This window comes from Triplophysa dalaica, chromosome 15, assembly GCF_015846415.1.
Source record: "Triplophysa dalaica isolate WHDGS20190420 chromosome 15, ASM1584641v1, whole genome shotgun sequence".
Classification (NCBI taxonomy): Eukaryota; Metazoa; Chordata; class Actinopteri; order Cypriniformes; family Nemacheilidae; genus Triplophysa; species Triplophysa dalaica.
Genome location: NC_079556.1, coordinates 22,273,458 through 22,294,345, shown reverse-complemented (window position 1 = coordinate 22,294,345; position 20,888 = coordinate 22,273,458). Strand labels below are relative to the sequence as shown.

Here is a 20,888-nt window from a genome sequence, read left to right as displayed (position 1 = left end):
AAATGAAACGGATAAAATATTGATTTTGACGCACCTCTCTGTGTTGCTCATTGGTTTCTAAATAAAACCTGATTATATTAATGAAGAGCCAGGTTGTGTTTTCATGAGTCTCACCGGTGGACGTGTCCTCCTCAGTCTCGTCTTCAGAGATGTTTGTGGAGACGCTCGGCTCTCCGGCCTCCATGTGTTTCCTCCAATGATCCAACTGCTCTGAACAACCACAGCGGACATTCACTTCAACATTGAAAAAAGATTGAAATGTAACAACAAACTCAACGTACTTTCTTCCACTTCTGGTTTTAGTCGTCTGTTCTTGATGAGAATCTTTCCTTTGAGATCATTGGGTGACGGCAGCGGACGGCCGGCCTCCAGCTACAAGAGAACTTTGTTCAAAATAAGAATGTTGATGTGTGTAACACAGTAGAAAGCTGTTCAATAGTTTGTGTTGTGAGAACACACCGGGAAGTCGTCGGGCGGGTGTTTTAGGAGCAAATCTCCAAAGATCTCCTCACAGTAGCGAGCCAGCTTATACTGCTGATGTTTCCTGAAACCACAGACATTCTCTTTAATCCTTTTTGATTTTCTCTTTTTAATATTGATCAGGACACAAAGAGTCAGCGGTACGCACGTGCAGTGATTCTCAAAAGACAATATCACAGGATAACCAGACGTTATGAAGGCGGTTTCTTTAATTCCCTGAATAACATCCTGCGCATTAAAAACAAAAAGAGTTTAATGGATTTAAACATTGACTGACAAGACACACTTACTGAGAGGCAGAGATTTTAACATTGAAAATAAATCAACATGGGCTTTCTGGAACATGTCTTGTTCTGCATGATTCAAGAGTGGAAAGGAAAGAAATGTTTTCTTTTCTGAACTTTCATCAAATGTATGATACTATACATTTATTTCTGAGTATGTGCAATCCTTGGCATTAAACCGAGCCACAGGAAAGCAGCTCCTAAACATCCCACATTGCTCCTTTAATTCACTGTTTGACAGAAGCGCTGTTGGATTTGTGTGTGTTCACCTTGAAGAGCACATCTGTACACATGGCTTTCCCGTGTGTGATGATGGGATCCTGATCTTCACCTTTACCATCCCAACAGTCCAACTCGACACACCTGACAATACAAAACAAAAGATATATAAGAAAAATCACAGCTTTAATAGCTCAATTAATTTTTCAAGACATCAACGAGCGTACATGGAGAACAAATGGAACAAATGGAAGTCTCATGTGTGTCTCAGATATGTCGCATGAAGAGAAAACAAGTCAAAAATGTGACAAATGTTCGAGAAGAGATGATGTGTCAAACTGAGCTCAGATTTGTCATTATTAGTGAAGATCTTCATATCAACTCATCAGATCTCAGTTGTGCACCTGCAGCCGGACAGCAGCACTTGTCTGTACATCTCGACTGAAGATCTTCCTCCAAACTGTCGTCCGGTCAGGTAAGTGTTGTGAGACGAGTTGATGAAGTAATGAGACAGAGGATGATCCATCTCCTGATAAACCTCCAAGCGGTCCAGAAACACCGGAGCATTTTCATCAGACGTCAGATACCGACAGAAGCCGTCACAGGACATCACACCTGCACACATCCATACACATAACAACACAACACATTTGATACTAGATGAAGCTCAAAGATTGGATCGTTGATTTATTTTTTAAGCGTTATTTACGCATAAATATTAGATATTAAGAATGAAAACATATAACAATGAAAAGAAGGCACTGTGAAACTGTGAAATACCTTTTCTTCTGAGTTTCTCATCGGGTTCGTGTCGCTCAATGATTTGTGAAGCACGTTTCGAGTCGCAGAAGGGAAATAAAATCTCGTTCAGACGTGGATCTCGCTGATTCTGCGAGAACAAATAGCGGCAGATTATAAACCTGAATCATATTTCATCAACGTAAAGCCACATCAACACTGTGACACACAACAGAGCAACAAAAGCCATAATCATGCATAATGTTCTATATCTTTCATCAACATGTGTCACGTCCTCTTCATTCACACATACAAATAAGGGCTGTGCATTTAACGACTTAATTACAATTAAGATTTCTGTGCAAAAATGACCCTGAATGAGTTTTTGTCTCATATTTATTAAGTTTATCACTTCAGCGCAATATATCATAGCAGTGCTATTTTTGTCCAGAAAACTATAGGTGCATGACAAGTTAATTTTATACAACAGATAATAAAATAAGAAATGCATTTAAAGATATATTTGATCAACAATGTTGTCTGTTTTCCACATTTTTTAAGAAAAATATATAATTAACAGGAAGCCTCAGGAGACGGTCTCTAAAATCGAGGTATATATCATGAAATAAAGGGATACATTTTATATAACTACTTTTGACATAAACTTGCCTCCCTTATTTGTAAATATGTAGAATATTATAAATATATATATATTTTTCTTAGATATTAACTTAAGTCTATGTGTAGATATATAGTACGTTTTTTATTTTTATATACATATGTATATTGTTATTAATCAAAGAAATGTGTGCCATTATAAGAGTTTGAAATGAATGTTAGAATGCTTCTAATGTTAAAAGCTTACGAGTTTAGTGGCTCTATTTTTATTATTATTATTTCATTTTTGTTTCTCTTTCGTTTTGGGTGGACGGTGCCACAAGATATAATAATATATATAAATATAGAATTAAACAAAGTAAAAGGAAATAATGAAAGATAACCATTGTGAAAAACATATATGTCTTTAAGGTTTCTTTTTGTTATAGAATTGTAATATATATGTTTAGAAATGAGAGGCATAAAAAAGTATAAAAAAGTGATGTGTGATTAAGTTTCCATTAATTAGACAACATCATGTAATTAATTAGATTAAAAGTTTGAATCGCTTCACAGCCCTAGTACAAATATAACACGTGCCCTGCGTCCAAATCACATACTTCTATACTAAATAGTTACAAACGTCCGGTAGCACTAGGTCCGGTTAGAGCTATCTGTGATAGTTCATATGGTGTCCCGGCCTAAGGAGGAAGGCTGCTCTGCCCAGCCAACCCCCAGCAAGCCTCTGCGTGAGCATCCTGAACGGCAGCTTGTGAAGGTGCTTTGTTCAGGGTACGCAGACCTATGGGGCGCCGTCTTTCTTGGGAAGGATGAAGTGCGGGCTGTAACCCACTGAACATCTTGGTTTTGAGGGACGAACTTTTCACCAGAAGGGTGGTGACCTCTAACCGAAGTACGGAGGCGTCCCTGCCTCTGACAGAGGGAGAGAGGATGCCCCGAAACTTGTGGGGCACAGGAACCGGAGACGATGTCGAAGGGGTCCTGGGCTGCCGGGAAGCAGTCGTCACGCAGGATCTCGGAGGCCTCTAGGCGGCCGAGTCGCGGCACGGTAAAATGTGGCTAATTGCCACTGCCTGCTTCTTCACCATCAAAAACTGCTGAGCGCAGTCCTCGACGGTGTTACCAACAACCCACCCTGCGAGACGGGTGCATCAAGAAAGTGGACTTTCTCAGTGTCACTCATCTGCGCAAGGTACAGCCGGGGGTGTCTCTCCTGGCCAGAGGTCACATGACGATGAAAAGATGGAGGATGTACTAAGAAAGTTGTGGTACTTCACGCAATTCAGTATGTGTCCAAGCACTGTATGTGATTTCTGACGCAGGGATGCGACTGCGACACTGACATGCAGCTGCGGTGAGATGTTCAGACAGATGATGGAAAACCTCTTACTTTATTCAGAAAGTGCACTAACTGGTCCACACCTAAAAAATCACTTCTGTCTCCAGTGCTGAAAGAAACACAGAACATTTAATAACACAATCATCATCACATTTACTTTCATAACACACAGAATTCATCTCATTGTGTCAATTCATCAGAGTTTGTTCTTCAGAAATAAATCTCTCTCTACTGTTCGGTTTTAGGAAGTAACTGTGAAACACTGATTAGTGTTCATGGGAAATTAACACCTTTAGAATAAAGTCATTTCACAGCGATTTGACTACAAAATGCACACTTACAGTTTCTTGAACAGATTTTCTATGTCAGTTCTGGGACAAATCTTCTGTGTAAGACTGTAGAAACTCTCAAAAGTGAAGATTTCCGGATCGATTTCATCGTTCTGTACAGACAACACAATAAAGCTTAATATATACACGTCAACCCAAACCATCATCACAAACACACGATCACACATCTGTGTTTACACTACAGTGCATGTTAAATGACATTTACATGTACAAAGACATGAAGTTCTCACTGTCCTGGAGATTCAGACTACAGAAATATGACACTTTTACCTTTCCGCTGGGTAAACCCAGATCTTTGAGTGCTTGGAAAATAACCTTCTCAGTTTTTCCTGATGCAAACGTTCTTGTGATGCTGCAGACGATATAAATCACAGTTTATAAGGATCCACATGAGACGACACTTATATCTGTGTTCATACAGCACTACTGCACCTCCTGACGGGGATTTTCCTATTCATGTTTGTCAAAAATGACAATCGCATCCAACTGCACAAAACACAAGAACACAAGAGAGCAAAGCAGAAAAACACACATTAACATACAAAATACACATTGTTTTATGACATCACAGTGTTCTGTCACACACACACACACGCGCACACACACATGTCTGCTTCATTATCTCCGTGGGGACAGTCCATACGGGTAATGATTTGTATACTGTACAAACTATATGTTTTATCCCCTAAACCTAAAGGTAGAAAACTATTTGCCATTTTAGATTTGCACACACACACACATGCACTGACGCACACAGACACACACACACCTACACACACAGAGACACACACATACACACACACACACACACACACACAGACACACACACCTACACACACACACATGCACTCACACACACAGACACACACACCTACACACACACACATGCACTCACACACACAGACACACACCTACACACACACACATGCACTCACACACACAGACACACACACTCACTGTTTTCTTAGACAGGTCATCTGACAAACGTTATTGGCTCGTGTGTTATGAATCAATGAGCGTAAACCATCCGTCCATTGCTGTAAATACACAAACACACAAGAATAAAACTGATTCCTGTGAATACATAGACATGAAAAATAAAATACACACACTATATGATAAAACACACGCAGAACTACTGATAGACATTACATCATCTCCCAAACCTCTCACACTTCTCTTGTCATCTTCTCATCAGTTCTCATTACGTTCAAGACAATATTTCTGTCCAAAATATTTTTGTGAATCCAGATCTTCAGATGAGTCGTCTGCTTTTGTGTTTACTAAATCAATATCAGGTTGTGAGAGTGAATAAAAACTATAACAAATGAAGATGAGTTGAGTGATCTGCTGTGAACATCCTGATGTCTTATAAACATGTGTTTTTCTGTCAGCTCTCGTCAAGCGCTGGATTTACAAACATGCTATTTTTACATTAATGAAACATTTACAAAAGTTCAAAAGCACTTTAGCGGAAATATATTAATGATTCAAGCACATGTTGGGGTGTGAGAGCAGAAGAGCAGCTGTGTGTCACATCCCAGAGGAGCACGAACACATGACCCTAACAGAACACATGTCAACAAACTTCAGTTTAATGATCCTGAGGAAACGGGTGAGTCGGGGTAACTTCTGCTCGCTCTTATATCTGGAGACGCTGCACTAAACATGTGAGGTATGAAAGAAAAATGTGATATGTGATCGCATGCTAAATAATGCGCTTTTCCATACAAGAGTTTGTTTTCTTTTCCTAACATCAATTTAAATTGTTTTAAAATATATTGAAATTATATAGCCAATAGGGCTCCACGATATTACAGAGAAAAAATAGTTCAATATGGGGATGTGTGACAGAATAATGGTTGAAGTTTTTTAAATGTATATTTAAAAACTGAAAATGATATAACCAACTTCCCTATTTTAATTTTTTTCTGATAATTAATCGTCTTCCAAACAAGTCTCTCTTCTATCTGCATCAACCTAAAACGCATAGACTATAGACCACTTCACAAGATGGAAGCACTGGTTCAGAAGCACATTCGCTTTCTGTTTTTTTAGTCTCACATATATAATTGAAGAGTTGCTATATGCACATTTACGATATTCTGATATACTGCGCTGCCCTTATGTGAGGTCTGAAATTAACAATTTTCCATCAGATATGAGCAATCCAACATTCTCAACACAATATCCCAAAGAACCGTGTTTAATGTGTACTAATATAAAAGCATGAATCAGACGCAGAGGATCGTTTATATGAGATGAGAAGACTGATGTCATGTTACCTTCGCTGTGTTTGAGTCGTGTGTGATGATGTACATGAAGTTCAGGTTAATCAGATCTGTACCGCTGCACACACACATGATTCTGTCCTGCAGATTACTGGAACATCTCCCTGACGTCTCCAGAGCCGACACGAGCTTTGAGTCCTGAAGAACATCACAACATCATTTACTGCACAACCATATTGAATCTCAAACACTGTAGAGTTTTTGCTAAAGAGACGACTGAATATTTTACCTTTGGTACATTAGCTTCACACACACGGTTGATGAGAGAACATTCCAGAACCTGACCCTCCTAAAAAAAGAGACGCAGAATCTGTGGATAATAAATCTTGAAAGGAATATTTAACACATAAAGAGAAGTGTGATTCTCACCAAACCACTGAAACATCATGGCAGTAAAGATTTGGATATAAAACATACAATTCGGAATCATAAAAAATGATCGTAATAAAGATCATTGTGTGTTCTCTACCTTAGAAAAAAAATATTTTGTCAGCAGTTAATTATTTATGTATTTTATTGCTTTTTCTGCTGAAATTCTCGTAAAGGAAAAGCGTCCCGATGTGTCTGAGTGTATTATATATTGTCATTTAAACAAAGTTTATTTAAAGTTAAGATCCTTTTTCCTTCTGTATTCTGACACATTTCCGAGTGAAAAGGAATTTCCATTGAGAAAAATAGTGGGCGTGGCTTTCATCTCTCTCTGCGATCTGATTGGATGTCTAAAAACAGCTGTTGAATTTTGAAATGGAACTGGCAGCAGACTAACAGTAGAAGGGGAGGAGTTAACGGATGCTCCGCCCAAGCCGTCTAACATACGTCATATAAGATGAACAGTCATTACAGGAAGGAAGTACATTCTCAGATTTTAAATGAACATTATGAGGGAAAACGAATTGTAAAAAGAGACCCACATTGATCAACTATTTACAATAAACACTGCAATATTTCCTGAAAAAAACAATTGGATGTTCTACTACCAGATGCACTCAAATAGAAAAAAATGACCAAAAATTTACAGAATATTCATGTATAATAAAAATGAAGAAATAGTGGAAGAAAGAAGGGTCCAGGAATGAAATTCTCATCCTACGTAGCCTTTCAGTTAGTTAATGTTTTTAATTGATTGACAGCATAATAATAAACATGTTAAACAAAATAAATAGTGTATGTTTAATGTCACTATATGTGTGTGAGTAAACGCAGTTATAAGTTAGTAATAAGTTGCCATCATTTTAATATTTTTTTAATAATTTACGGTCTCTGTTATTATTGAACAATGTTTAATGCACAACAATACTATAAGTACCAATAGCATCTAACTACTGTTTCTACTTAATCCAAAGAAAATACAGCTATTTTCGATTAGTGTACATAGCATCCATGTCTGTTCAGTGAATATTACCCACAATCCTTTGCATCACAGAGGCAGAGTGAATATCAGTGTGTTCACATTGGTGCAGTCTCAGAAACACATGCGTTACCTTTCCATCACTTTCCCATGTGAGGAAAAACCCAAAAGCATCAACTCTGAAGAAACAGTTTGATTCAAAGACGAACGGATCCTGAAAAACAACAACACAAACATCAACTATTTAAAACATTTCACTTGAAAACTCTTTTGCTTTTCCTCTTTATTTATGTTAGTGTAATCTTGTTATGGGTTTTGTTTAAAATAGCTCTTACAGTAAGCGCGGCTGTGGGAAATTCTGAAAATCAACTTGGCTTTTATTTATCTTTCGGTAAAATAATGTCACTTGTTGCATGATGGGAAAAAATAAACATGTCAATATAAACCACCTTCAAAATGTCAAAAGAATCTTTGCTCCCACGTCATTTCAGTTTTCCAAATAAAAGTTCCAAATATATGAGGATAAACAAACAAACGTCATTTCATTTAATATCAGTAGAGCAGGACACACCGAGAGCTCTCGGAGACTCATGGGAAATCTGAAAGAAGTTTAACAAGTCAAACCCAGTCTCTGACACAAAACGCTCATGAGAAAACACTCTCGTTCCCAAAAAAAACCAGAGCCAGGATTCCCAGGAGACGGATTTCTTTGAGAACGCAGATGTTCACAGTATCCTCAATGATAAGAGAGCGAGCGTCACATTCAAAGCATCTTCTTTAAGAAACAAACAATGACTTTTCTTGAAAGATTATATAAAATGCAGCATATGTACAACAGATCAGCCGGCATGATATTTATTTCACACTGTGAACCTTAAACTTACACATTTAACCCAAAAATGAAATGAAGGCGAAATTAAAGACCATTATGATGCTTTGATTTTCATGACAGTGTCAAGCATCATCGCGAGCATCACCAACAGGACTACAAAGACCTTCAGATATTATATAAAAATACAAATGAAACAGACCAGTGTCATCAGTTTCAGGATCAGTCTTTTTACATCACGTCTTGTAACATATACAGAACCAAAAGATTTGTTGATGAAAATTAATGAGAGAAATCTTCATACTGTACCTCCTCAAATCTGTCAAAACAAGCCCCCCGCTGCATGAAGAGAGGGACGGGTCTCCTCCAGCTGAACTCATATGATTTCGCCATTTAACCTACAGGACAGAAAATAAGATAAAATAATGAAACACGCGTCCACAGTCACAGAGAGAATGAATGTGAGATAACTCACATGGAGACATTGACCTCAGTCATGTACGGGACGTCCAGATGAAGTCCAGCCCAGAGTAAAGAATACTGTACACACACCACACCTCCAGATTAAACACCAACATCAGTATAATATTCATCTCAATCTCACGCTCCGTATCCACAGGACGTCTTTGAGGCTTTCATGTGCTGAGCGTGTTAATGCTCATACTGTACTTAATTTAACCTTTAACATTAAACTCATTCTACAGACATGACTGATTCTACATGGAAGAGAAATGAGGCCTCAAACAGATTTACAGTTAAAGTCCCAGTGAAGTAAAAAAATACAATTCTTATTTTTTCATGAAATATTGCAGCGTTTATAGTAAATAGTTTATGAATGTGGCTCGTTCTCTTTTTAAAATTCATGTGTCCTCATAATCTTCAGTTGAAATCTATAAATGCATTTCCACCCTATCCATCTCAAATGACGTAAATTAGACGGATTGGTCGGAGCATCCGTTGACTCCTCCCCTTCAGGTGTCAGTTTCAGTTCAAAAATGCAACGGCTGTTTTTACATATCCAATCGCCGTGAAAATCGCAAGCCACGCCCACTTTTTTTATCCTTTGAAATCCCCTTTCACTCCGAAATGTGTCAGAATACGGAAGCAAAAACGATCGCAACTTCCGGTTCAAGTGGACTTTAAAAGACAACAGAATAGAGCCACACAGACTGGAACTCCAGACAGTAGCCACTGACCAAATGTGACCAAGCTTCTTAGATCTACCCTAGCAACCATGCGAGACCCCCTAGCAACTGCACAGCAACCTTGCAATAATCCACTCAGAGACCTATAGCAACCACAGAGGCGAGCCCTGGCAACCATCCAGAAAAACAGAGAGATTTTTAGAGCATCACACAAACAGCCCGGCAACAACACACATGTTTCATGTGTACTTTACTGAATACATCACTGTTCCAGAAGATCGACACGGACGTTACTTTTCACAGAGAAAAACTGCACCAAAGACACTTTCATTACACTGTATACAGTAATCAACATACACAAGACAGAATGTGTATATGATATATATAGTGTTTCGTGTTGAGAGTTTTGAAAAGACCATGTGTGTTTAAGAATTCAATGAAATTGCAAATAAACACACAACATCATCTCTCTGTATCTTTTGAAAACATCTTCAAAAAAGAGAGAATAACTGCATTTTATATAAATCATTTTAATAACACTGGGAGTCAGATGACACTGTTTCTGTAACCTCGCAAAGAAACACAAGATCAAAGAAATGATACAAACAGAGAGATGTTTTATTGACTGGCGGATGTTTTTGTTTACTTGATTTACTTTCAATAATCCGCTTTAATCCTCATCACAGCGCGTAATCCGGATCATATTTAACAGATGAGGGTTATGAAAAAAGTTGACTTACTTAGATTTGATAAATGTTGAGTTTTATCATTGTAGTTGCCGCAGAGAGTCTCTGATCAGATGTACTTTTCCTGTAACGAGGAAGCTGAAGGTTTGAGACATGTGTGAAGAGCGCCGCCTGCAGGCCTTCATCTGCTGTTACAACCATCTGTCTGTTAAACATACAACCTGCTACTGTTTCAAATATCATTATCACTTTATTAACATGAACAGACATTGCATTCTATGTTTATTGTCTCAGAACATTGACTGATTTTGTCAAAAGTATTACACGGATTTCTGATTAAAAACATTATTTTCGTTTGATAAATTCCTCAGCCATTCTCATACTGTGTATCAGATAACACACATGAATGAATGCAGATTTCTCATGTGAAGAGTGTTTGGTTGGTTTATATTAGAGCTGTCAAACGATTAATCGTGATTAATCGCATCCAGAATAAAAATTCGTGTTTACATAATATATGTATGTGTACTGTCCATATTAATTTAGTATAAATAAACACAAAAACATACAGATATATATTTAAAAAATGTTTAGATGTAGTTATTTATATTTATCTATTATTTAAATTATACATAAACATTTAGCTTTTTTATATTTGATATATTTCTTAAATATGTACATGTGTTTAAAATACAAAATTAATATGCACAGTGCACAGCCATATATTATGTTAACACAAATTATTATTTTGGATGCGATTAATGATGATTACACAGCCCTAGTTTATATACAGTTGCAGTGAAAAAATGTGTTATTGTCTTTCTGACATTAGTGAATTGGTGTTAATGTTATTCACAGATTGATGTTACACACTTTAATGTCTACAAAAATAGCTATTATCCTACAGAAATGAAACATAAAAATAATGACATGATTTATATCGTTTGAGGCCCAAATTTCACAAGAACAATTTTATTGAAACCAATGCACAGCACGAGCACAACTTACATTCAACAATATTTGTCTTCCAAAGATGTTGATATTTGTGAGATTAACAACTTAATGGGACAAAATGTTTTAAAAACAGGATTGAAGTGCAAAAGAATACGTGTGGCATTCAGTATCGTAATGGGTTTGATACGATCATCTCTATCTACAGTAATTCTGTAGAAATGCCTGAAAATTGCGCTTACGGTTTATACAAAAATGAGCATCTATTCATCGTCACTGTTTACATTCCACACCTAACATAGAATACACATTCAAAGGCACAGGACTTCACTTTAAACCCATCAAAAATAATCTCATAGTCAAAAAAGGAATTCAAGAAATTTTACGCTGCAAAAAGATTTTGGTCAAAAAAGAAACAATGGCACAGAATCATTGTGTTGTAAAAATTCAATACAATACTCGAAGAAGTGAATATACAGGATCAATGTACATGTCAACTATAAGATGTGGGGAAATGAATAAATGATAAACTCTCTTTAGTAGCTGCGACTGTGTCAGTTTCCATTAACATTTCAGTCTTTTCAAGCAAACAGTCCAACTGGTTTAGTCAATAAACAGACTAAACAGACATTATGCAACATGCGTGTTTTATCATTTATGATGGTTTTATTGAACCATCAGTACCGGCTAAAAACTGAACAAAAACAAAACACATTTGGCACTTTTTACAGTATATTAAACCAAAGTAAAAAATAAACAACCAACAAGTTGCTTAAAGACACCGTGATGTAAAAGATTCCAAAATGAAATTTGACTTGGCATAAAATCCTTACACGTGTCCTACATCCTTAACAAGATGAAATATTAAAAAATTATTTAATATTACATGCTTTTTGAGTCATGTAGAAAGTTTGCATAACCATGAAAAACCTCCAAAGTGCATATCCATTTTCATATTTTATTCTTCATCTGCATTACTTCTTTTATTTAACACAGAGTGAATCTCAGGAAATCCAATCCCATTTCACCACACTTTAAACAATGAGCTAAAACTGTTTGATCGTGACAATCATGCACAATTTATGTCTGAAACATTTCTACCACAATGCAAAAAATCATTATTGAGGATGACTCATTTTCTCATAATGGCAAAACATATATATATATTTTTAATTATTATTTTGAGGTGAAAGCTCTGGATGAGCTCTCGTGAGATTCACTCTGTGAAATTAATGCTAAGTGGAAAATTCTGCCAATATTACACACAAAAGTGATTAAATAAACAACATTATCATATAACCCCCTGAACGGAAACGAGAGGAATTTAAAAACAGCAAATCAAACGGAAATATACAGAATTATATTTTTTTAAAACCTCCTAAAAAATAAATAAATAAATAAAGCTTGTAAATGTCGACACATCTTCACAAATTGATAATAGTCATCACATTACAACACAAGCTATATTGCTGACGTAGAAGCACAAAGCGTTTGATTGGCTGAAAGCATGCGTCCCTGACAGCGGTTAGCGGTCAGTGTTTGAGAGAATGAGCGTCAGCATCTCCAAACCATCACCTGTCCGTCTAATATACACCAGCGACACTCGCCAACAGCAGCAGATGATTCAAATCTTCATCATCATCATCATCGTTTCAGTGCAAATAAACCTGGTTAACTCTCTCATCCAGACGTGTGAATCTCACACAACTCACCACAAGTCCAGGTCACATTTCACAACATAATCCAATGGAAATCATCAATAGATTTAAAAAGTAAAACATCCAGATTTGTTTTGCCCTATGACTTAATTTAGAGAGAAAATGTGCATAATCGTCCTCTAATATATATAATATACAATCTCAAAATGAAATAAATCTTTCTTTGGGTTTCGGGATGAAATGTGACCTGAATGTTTGGGTGAGATCCACTCGTCGCTACAGTGTTCATGACCATCACCTGCCGAAAACAACACTCATTTCAAGAAGAATCAGATCAAGAAATAAAAATAAAACAGAAGACTAAATTCCCCAGCATGACATTGAGCCACGTGTTTCAGGTCCAAGAAGGTCTGATGTCATCTGGAGCGACCCATCGTGACTCATCCAAAGTAAAGATGGAAGAAGTGTGACATCACACGGTCAAGTCCTTCTTCTCTTCATCCATGTCATCTTCAGACTGATTGAGTTTCTCCAGCGTGGCAGAAGACGGCAGAACGTCTTGGTCTCCGTCCTCAGTCTTTCTCTTGGTGCTTTCATGGACAAACTCCTGGATCTCCAGCGGGAGCCGGCGAAATTTATCCTGATATTCCTGATCCAGGTCATTCTGAAGCTGTGAGCGGACGACAACAGACGTATCAACAACACGCTGAACAGCACATCTCCACACACAGCCCAGGAGGGGTTTTGTTCATTTAAAATCTCCTCGTTTGTGTTTGCAGTGGAACAGATGGCCTGTTTAACTGCGAAAGTGAAAATGCCAGATGAAGACTTCTAGCGTGACACATGATGGAATGAAGAATGAATGCGTCGCTTTAAATAGCTTTCTAAAAGTGTATTTCTGATCATAAATGTTAAAAGGCTTTGTCTTCTCGTGAAGGGCAGATGTGACACACGTGGCCACACAATTCAACACATATAGGCTAGTAGTGAAATGTTTATCAAAAGTTTGGTTCCAAAATGATGTTTTATTATGTTGTCATTTTTTTGTTGTGTTAGTTTGAGTTGTTATGGCTTGAATCAAAACAAACCAACTGCAGTTTGAATGATATTAATTGGAATGCACAATAAAAAAAACATGATTTTGTTAATAAACTCTGGAATCTACTGTAACATTCACTATACACCGTACAAAAAACAGAACGTTGGACTTTAACTGTACAGTAATGTGATGTGATGTCTACAGAGAAGTCACAGAATTGATGCTGTTCAATATGACTTCAGCATCTATGAGATGATGTCACAGGACTAGATGGCAGGTATCATGTCTACCATATCAACTTTCACTCCGGTAGGATCATTTGAATCATTCTGTAGTGTTTCAGCTTTCACAAATCAGCCGGTCAATTATTGTTGATTCATATAATAAAACTATAAGCACTCTGAGGTATGAAAGAATACGTCTGAAACATGGTTTTACCATAGCCCCATACACCCCAACAGAGTAAAGTCACACCTTGGGTTTTTCATCCAGTGCTTGCTGCAGAATGCTCTTATGAGTCTCTACCAGCTTCTCGTGTCTTTTGGTTTGAGCGTCTTCCAGCTGGTGATCAAACGAGAAGTAAACGAGAATGAGCAAAGTCATAATAATCTTTGTTTTATTTCTACAGAGAATGAATGAAGAGACTCTTTTACCCTCTTAATGTGATGAACCACCTCATTGACATACGACCTGTTGATCTCCAGTTTCTCTCTGAAATCACAGAACACAGACAAACAGCCTGTTAACACAGACGCCTCAGAGACAGAGAGAAAGACAGACAGACGGCTCAGAGACAGACAGACAGACAGCTCAGAGACAGAGTGAAAGACAGACAGACTGCTCAGAGACAGACAGACAGACAGACAGCTCAGAGACAGAGTGAAAGACAGACAGACGGCTCAGAGACAGACAGAAAGACAGACAGACGGCTCAGAGACAGACAGACAGACAGCTCAGAGACAGAGTGAAAGACAGACAGACGGCTCAGAGAGAGACAGAAAGACAGACAGACGGCTCAGAGACAGACAGACAGACAGACAGACAGCTCAGAGACATACATACGGCTCACAGACAGGTCAGAGACAGAAAGACAGAAACAGACAGAGAGAGAGAGAGTCAGACAGGTCAAAGAAAGAGAAAGACAGACAGGTCAGAGACAGACAGACCGGTCAGAGACGGACAGACGGCTCACAGACAGGTCAGAGACAGACAGACAGAGAAAGGCAGAGAGAGACAGACACACGGGTCAGAGACAGACAGACAGAGAAAGGCAGAGAGAGACAGACACACGGGTCAGAGACAGACAGACAGATGGCTCAGAGACATAAAGATGACTCACAGACAGGTCAAAGACAGAGACAGACAGACAGGTGAGAGACATACAGACGACTCAGAGAGATAGACAGGTGACATGACTTGAGCAGAGGGACTGTTATGGTGTTTTACTGGCACCTAGAGGTGACTTGATGTCATTCTTTCTGTTTCCTCTACATGTGTGCACTGTGCAGATGTATTGAATGTGACGTGTGTTTCTGGGAATCAAACCCATGAGCTTCGCATCACATCAACTAATGAAAATAAGATGCAGAAAAGGCATTGAAGTGAATATATCTGTGAGATATGATGAAGTCTTTACTCTTCTGTCAAGTGCTTCTCTCTCGATTTGGCTTCATTCAGCTTCTCTTGTCTCTTCTTGTCCATTCTCTTCTTCAGTTCTTTCTTCTCTCTGTAAACACACACAGATGTTAAAGCGAGCTCATGAATCCCCGGAGAACCTCATGATGTTCAGGACAAACTCACTTCTCACACACTTCCTTCAGCTTCTTCAACTGGTGACTTTGACCTTCTTCTGCGATGACGGTCAGCTTCTCGATCACCTACAAATACAGCAGCGCTTCATAAAAACACCATCACATTCATTAAAGATCAACTCATTAAAGATCAACGTCAAACGTGAGGAAACTTCAACACAATTCTCCATCAGGGATTTCAGCTCTCAATTCCCACAGACGGCCAGATGCTTGTGTTCTCTAAGAGAGCGTTTACAGACGCCTTTAAAGGGACAGTTCACACACAAATCATTTAGTCTGTTAATCTGTTCATGAAAGTGAAACACAAATGAAGATATTTCGAGAAATGTCTCAGCGGTTTTGTGTTCACGCATTGAAAGTCAATGCAGTTCAGTGTTGTTTGATTATTGACATTCTTCGAAATATCTTCTTTTGTGTTCTGAAGAAGAAAGAAACTCATACAGGTTTGCAATAACACCAAGATGAAGAAATTATGACAGAATTTTCATGTCTGGCCGAACAGTCCCTATAATTCACCTCAGGATGGGAATATCAAACTGGTTTTCAGTATGTGTGGTTGTTTGACCTGTTTGATGTGTTCTTTCTTCAGGTATTTCTCGCTGTAATATTGTTCCTGACGGAGGTTCAGCAGCTGTTGTTGTTGTTGCTCTTTCAGTTCTGACAGTTTCTGTCCACTCTCCTGATCCAGATTGGCCACCTCCTGCTCGAAAAAAAACGGTCCGTGTTCTGGACTGGATGACAGACACCTGCCGGACAGACACGAGACGCCTGCTCAGCATCACACCATCACACCAAAAAACAACAACAGGAGGAACCAGAAATGAGGACGTTGACCTACCTCCTCTTACCATCTCTTTTGGCAGATTTCAGGAGGACGGCGCGTCTGCGCAGGTAATCGTGCTGGAACTCATTGTATTTGGCTGTGTGTTCTTTGATCATCTCTGTGGTCTTTTTGTGATGCTTCTTCATCAGGTCCTTCATCTCTTTGTAATGTCTCCTCTGTTCTCGTACGAACGTCTTCTGTTGCTTCAGCTCCTCGATGGACTGAGCTTCCATCTCTGACAAACAAACACACCGACCTCATATACACCAGAAAACACTTTAGCAGAAATCTTCATCGTGGCACTTTTGACGTCACTTCCACTCAATAATAGATAATAAAAGCAAACAAACAAGACATCAAATCACACCAAAATCATCACAGCTCTACAATGCAGATCACTTTTTTTGCATTGTTGTATATCATGACACAATATATGTTTACACCTCTACACGTTCTGATTATTGTTGATGTTATTCAGGATGAGTTGAAGAGATAATAAGAGTTTGTGATGTTAACTGACCGGTGAGAACACTGTGAATCAGATCTTCAGTCTTCACCGCCGGCTTCATTGAGCCTGAAACACACACACACACACATGTGATTAGTGAAGTATAATGTTTGATATCACAGCTGTGAGTGATGATGATGATGAAGATGATACCTGTGGACTGTGGCTGAGCACTGATCTGAGACGCAGGTTTAGGAGCGACGCTGGGTGTGTGACTCAGACCGTTCTCTATCGGAGCAGGACCGGGTTCAGTTTTAACCTCTGATGAATGTTCAACACTGCTTTCAGCCTGAACAACAATACAATCAATGGTAAAACATACAAAAAATCATAATAAAGATAATTGTGTTCTCTACCTTGGAACAATATATTAGGAAGTGACATGGGAATTAATTACGTATGTATTTTATAACTTTTCTGCTGAAATTCTCCATAAAGCGTCCCTTTAGAGTGCATTATATATTGTCATTTAAACAGAGTAAAATTTGAATATTGTAAAAGAAAACAATTGGATGTTTTACCAGATGTTCCCAAATTACAAAAAATGACAAAAGAAATATGATTGACAAGAGTATTAAAATATAATAAAACGATAACAGGTAAAAATAGATTATGGCACGAGCTGTTTGTCAAATGACGGACGTTGAGATAGGCTGAATTAGCCCTGGTCACCTCTTGTTCACCTCATATATAAAACTCTCGCTCTGCCACTGGACATGCATGATTTTGCCTCCTCAGTGAAAACACTTCACCTTGACTTAAGCATGTTTAGATTATTGTTGGAAAACGAGACGAAACTGAGAAAGAATCAGATGTGTTTGTGGTGTACATGCCTGAAAACCCGATGACATTTACATTAAATCATTTACCAGAGGCTTCATCCAAAGTGACTTACAGAGAGTTTAGGAAACAATTAAGCGATATTGTGAATAGTGAGTGAATAGACTTTTAAAGTGATTTTAATGTCACAATCTCCACATAAAGTGTTTCATCACTAGTGACAACAAACCAAACTGTTGTTGAAAGATTTCGTCACCTCGTGGTTTTCTTTTTCTTCTTCTCCTTCTTCTAGAGTCAAAGCCGCCAGCTGTTTGGATCTCTGCTCCATTAAGTTGACGTATCTGATGGGGTTGGAGAGCGCTTCAATAACATCTGTTCACAAGACAGACAAACATCCACTGTCACTCAAAATATTCTCCATCATGCCTCATGTTCACATTCATGTCTACTTTTGTGTATAATGACATCATCATGTCTGGCTCTCTGTGACTGTCACTATTTGAAGACATCAGGTCTCTCTCATTCAGATGTGAACCCGGTGTCAACAGACGTGTGAAATGCTTTAGAGAAGCTCAGGGATGTTTTCCTCAGTGGTTTAGCACATTTTAAGTGAAGAACAACATGAAGAGATGCATTGTGTGGCCCCCCGCCTCATAGATTCAGGATGCAAAAGATAAACTGTGACGGTGATGAAGAGTGAAACAGCTTTGACACAATATAGACTAAAGCATCCAACAGTTGTGTAATGTCTGTTTAATATTTCTCACGTATGACAAAAGATTATCTGAGTTTACTTCAACCCAAAAGAAGAATATAACAACAATGATAATCCAAAAGCCACGAAATATTTTTTTTTTATTTAGTAGAGAATTCTGACAAAACAAATGAAGATGTTTATATAACTTCATCTCTTACCAGCAAACGTATCCGGGACATAATCCTTCACCTCAATATACACGAATAAAGCCGGAAGAGTCAGAGCTTGATTCTTTTCATTTCTCAGACCAATGTAACGATAACCTGAAAGAAAACATGATGTGAGGAATCACTGTGTGCATACTGACCATTAACAGAACAGAGTTATTACACTTTCATTCAGATTTTTTTATTTGCTTTATTTTAATATGTTTATTTATGCAATTTTTTTCTCATTTTATAATGTATTTGTTTATTTATATGTCGCTTTAAGATTAATTTATTTCATTTCAGCTTTTGTTTATTGTACACATTTCAGTGCCTTGAATTTATTTCAGGCAACATTTCAATTGTTCGGCTGCTTTAAGTTTTTCCAATTATTTTTAAGCCCGATATTTGACTTGATTTCAATAAACAGAAATGTTTTCAAAGTTTTCATTTCAGTAAACTACAATCAATTAGGAGCAAATAATCGGTTACCTGGTCGAATGGCAGAGACAGGAATTATACGATGACCGATGAACTTTCCTCCCTCTTCAAACACGGCTATCCTCAGAGACGCAAGAGTGGGCAGAACCACCTAAACACATCATCATCATCATCATCATCATCATCACATAAGTTCAGCTCCTGAGGTCTGATTCACCAGACAGACACTATAAATATAATCCTTTACTTTTTTAAAGACGATGGGCTCCTCGTCCCACACCGGGTTGATGGCGTTGCTCTGGGACGTCTTTGTCTTAAAAGCTTTACGTCTTGTATCCACTGGAAGTCCAAACATGTCAATCTCCACGTACACACCCACCTTCTTATCTGTCAAAAACTGTCCTGATATGATCTATTAGGAAAGATAACAAGACATAAATGTCAACAGTGACAACAGTGACAGCGCATCATGATCCTCCTCAGGTCTGATCTGATCTGAAGAGAAACATTGATGCAAATGTTGACTGTCTAAATAACTGTGAGTGGACAGAATAGAAAGTAAAGAAAACACTTCTCATGTTTGTTTATGTTCCTGTATCTCAGTTGGTAGAGTATTGTGTGTCTCCTCTGGATAAAGTGCATGAATTTAACAGGAAATAATTGTAAATCTTATGAAATCGAATTCTACGGGGACAGAAGGCCATTGATATATTAAAAGACCCCACAGTTTTAAAGGGAACCCAGTGTATAGAGAGATGTATGGCTTAATACGTTGTGATAGCCTTACACTACTAGCACTACATCAAATATTTTCAATGCTTTAAAAAAAAGCTAAATGTAATACTCATTTTAACCTATGGAGGCCGCCACGGTCTTTATGGTGACGTAAAATGGTTGCACGCACAGGCAGCCAAACTCAACACAGACACACTATCAGTGCTTCAGTAAATATAAGGTGCTGTAGGATAAATATATATATAAATAATGCTAAAGTAATAAAGAAAGAAAATAGAGACTTTATTAGGTTCATTTTCAGACATTTTAAAGGGGTTCTTTGCCGGAAATACGTGTTTTTCTTGTGTCTTTGGTGTGTTATAAGTTGCTCATGCATGTATTAGACACGTAAAATTGCAAAAATGAAAGTGTGGGAACAAAAGAGTCATTCTATGTAAAAGTGAATGCTCACCCACATCTGCATGAAACACCTCATGTAACCACACCCCCTCAAATCTACATCAGTTGGTCTAATGTGACTAAGACCCCCCAAATGTAAACACAAGTAAGGTGGTGTACCTGTCAGTACAATTGAAGAGGAACCTGATGTTCTATATATGGTCAGAGGCATCACATTTCCCTCACACGCTTGCAGTATTCCACCAATCACTACACACTGGTGAACTGGCCAATCAGAGCACACCTCGCTTTTCAGAGCCATGAGAGGCGGAGCAAAGAGGAGATACAAACATGCACGATATGTGGAAAATACTCATCTAAAATCCTGTATACACATTGAGTTACATCTAAAACAAACCACAATATTCCTTTTAGTCGTGTCATATCACCCCTTTAATATATGAAGCCATACATCTGTCTATACCCAAGGTTCCTTTTAAAGAAAGTTTCAGACGTAAATAAATGTTGATCTGA

The 20,888-nt window shown here is 38.0% G+C and overlaps 2 protein-coding genes across 6 annotated transcripts in view; both read right to left on the bottom strand.

Annotated features, from left to right (window-relative positions):
- The window catches only part of LOC130436492 (1-phosphatidylinositol 4,5-bisphosphate phosphodiesterase beta-4), a 31,687-nt gene extending 21,206 nt beyond the window's left edge, over positions 1-10,481 (bottom strand). For 3 of the 5 annotated variants that reach the window (XM_056767166.1, XM_056767167.1, XM_056767169.1), the window contains exons 1-18: positions 10,382-10,480; positions 8,972-9,036; positions 8,806-8,894; positions 7,801-7,881; positions 6,549-6,608; positions 6,314-6,457; positions 4,986-5,065; positions 4,461-4,514; positions 4,299-4,380; positions 4,020-4,120; positions 3,730-3,787; positions 1,764-1,872; positions 1,388-1,598; positions 1,034-1,127; positions 629-708; positions 460-544; positions 282-372; positions 115-210 (exon numbers count right to left, since the gene is read on the bottom strand). In XM_056767166.1, coding sequence (XP_056623144.1) covers positions 115-210; positions 282-372; positions 460-544; positions 629-708; positions 1,034-1,127; positions 1,388-1,598; positions 1,764-1,872; positions 3,730-3,787; positions 4,020-4,120; positions 4,299-4,380; positions 4,461-4,514; positions 4,986-5,065; positions 6,314-6,457; positions 6,549-6,608; positions 7,801-7,881; positions 8,806-8,889 — 1,510 coding nt within the window. In that variant the 5' untranslated portion in view covers positions 8,890-8,894; positions 8,972-9,036; positions 10,382-10,480. Of the gene's footprint in view, positions 1-114; positions 211-281; positions 373-459; positions 545-628; positions 709-1,033; positions 1,128-1,387; positions 1,599-1,763; positions 1,873-3,729; positions 3,788-4,019; positions 4,121-4,298; positions 4,381-4,460; positions 4,515-4,985; positions 5,066-6,313; positions 6,458-6,548; positions 6,609-7,800; positions 7,882-8,805; positions 8,939-8,971; positions 9,037-10,381 lie in introns of those variants that run through there. The other 2 variants (XM_056767170.1, XM_056767168.1) reach the window with 2 other exon arrangements.
- Positions 10,482-11,276: 795 nt separating this feature from the next.
- Positions 11,277-20,888, bottom strand: part of LOC130436491 (1-phosphatidylinositol 4,5-bisphosphate phosphodiesterase beta-1) — a 39,380-nt gene continuing 29,768 nt past the window's right edge. The window contains exons 20-32 of the mRNA XM_056767164.1: positions 19,489-19,653; positions 19,293-19,392; positions 18,813-18,917; positions 18,154-18,269; positions 17,271-17,406; positions 17,130-17,183; positions 16,625-16,844; positions 16,352-16,532; positions 15,776-15,852; positions 15,612-15,701; positions 14,629-14,686; positions 14,450-14,536; positions 11,277-13,606 (exon numbers count right to left, since the gene is read on the bottom strand). Coding sequence (XP_056623142.1) covers positions 13,409-13,606; positions 14,450-14,536; positions 14,629-14,686; positions 15,612-15,701; positions 15,776-15,852; positions 16,352-16,532; positions 16,625-16,844; positions 17,130-17,183; positions 17,271-17,406; positions 18,154-18,269; positions 18,813-18,917; positions 19,293-19,392; positions 19,489-19,653 — 1,587 coding nt within the window. The 3' untranslated portion in view covers positions 11,277-13,408. The remainder of the gene's footprint in view (positions 13,607-14,449; positions 14,537-14,628; positions 14,687-15,611; positions 15,702-15,775; positions 15,853-16,351; positions 16,533-16,624; positions 16,845-17,129; positions 17,184-17,270; positions 17,407-18,153; positions 18,270-18,812; positions 18,918-19,292; positions 19,393-19,488; positions 19,654-20,888) is intronic.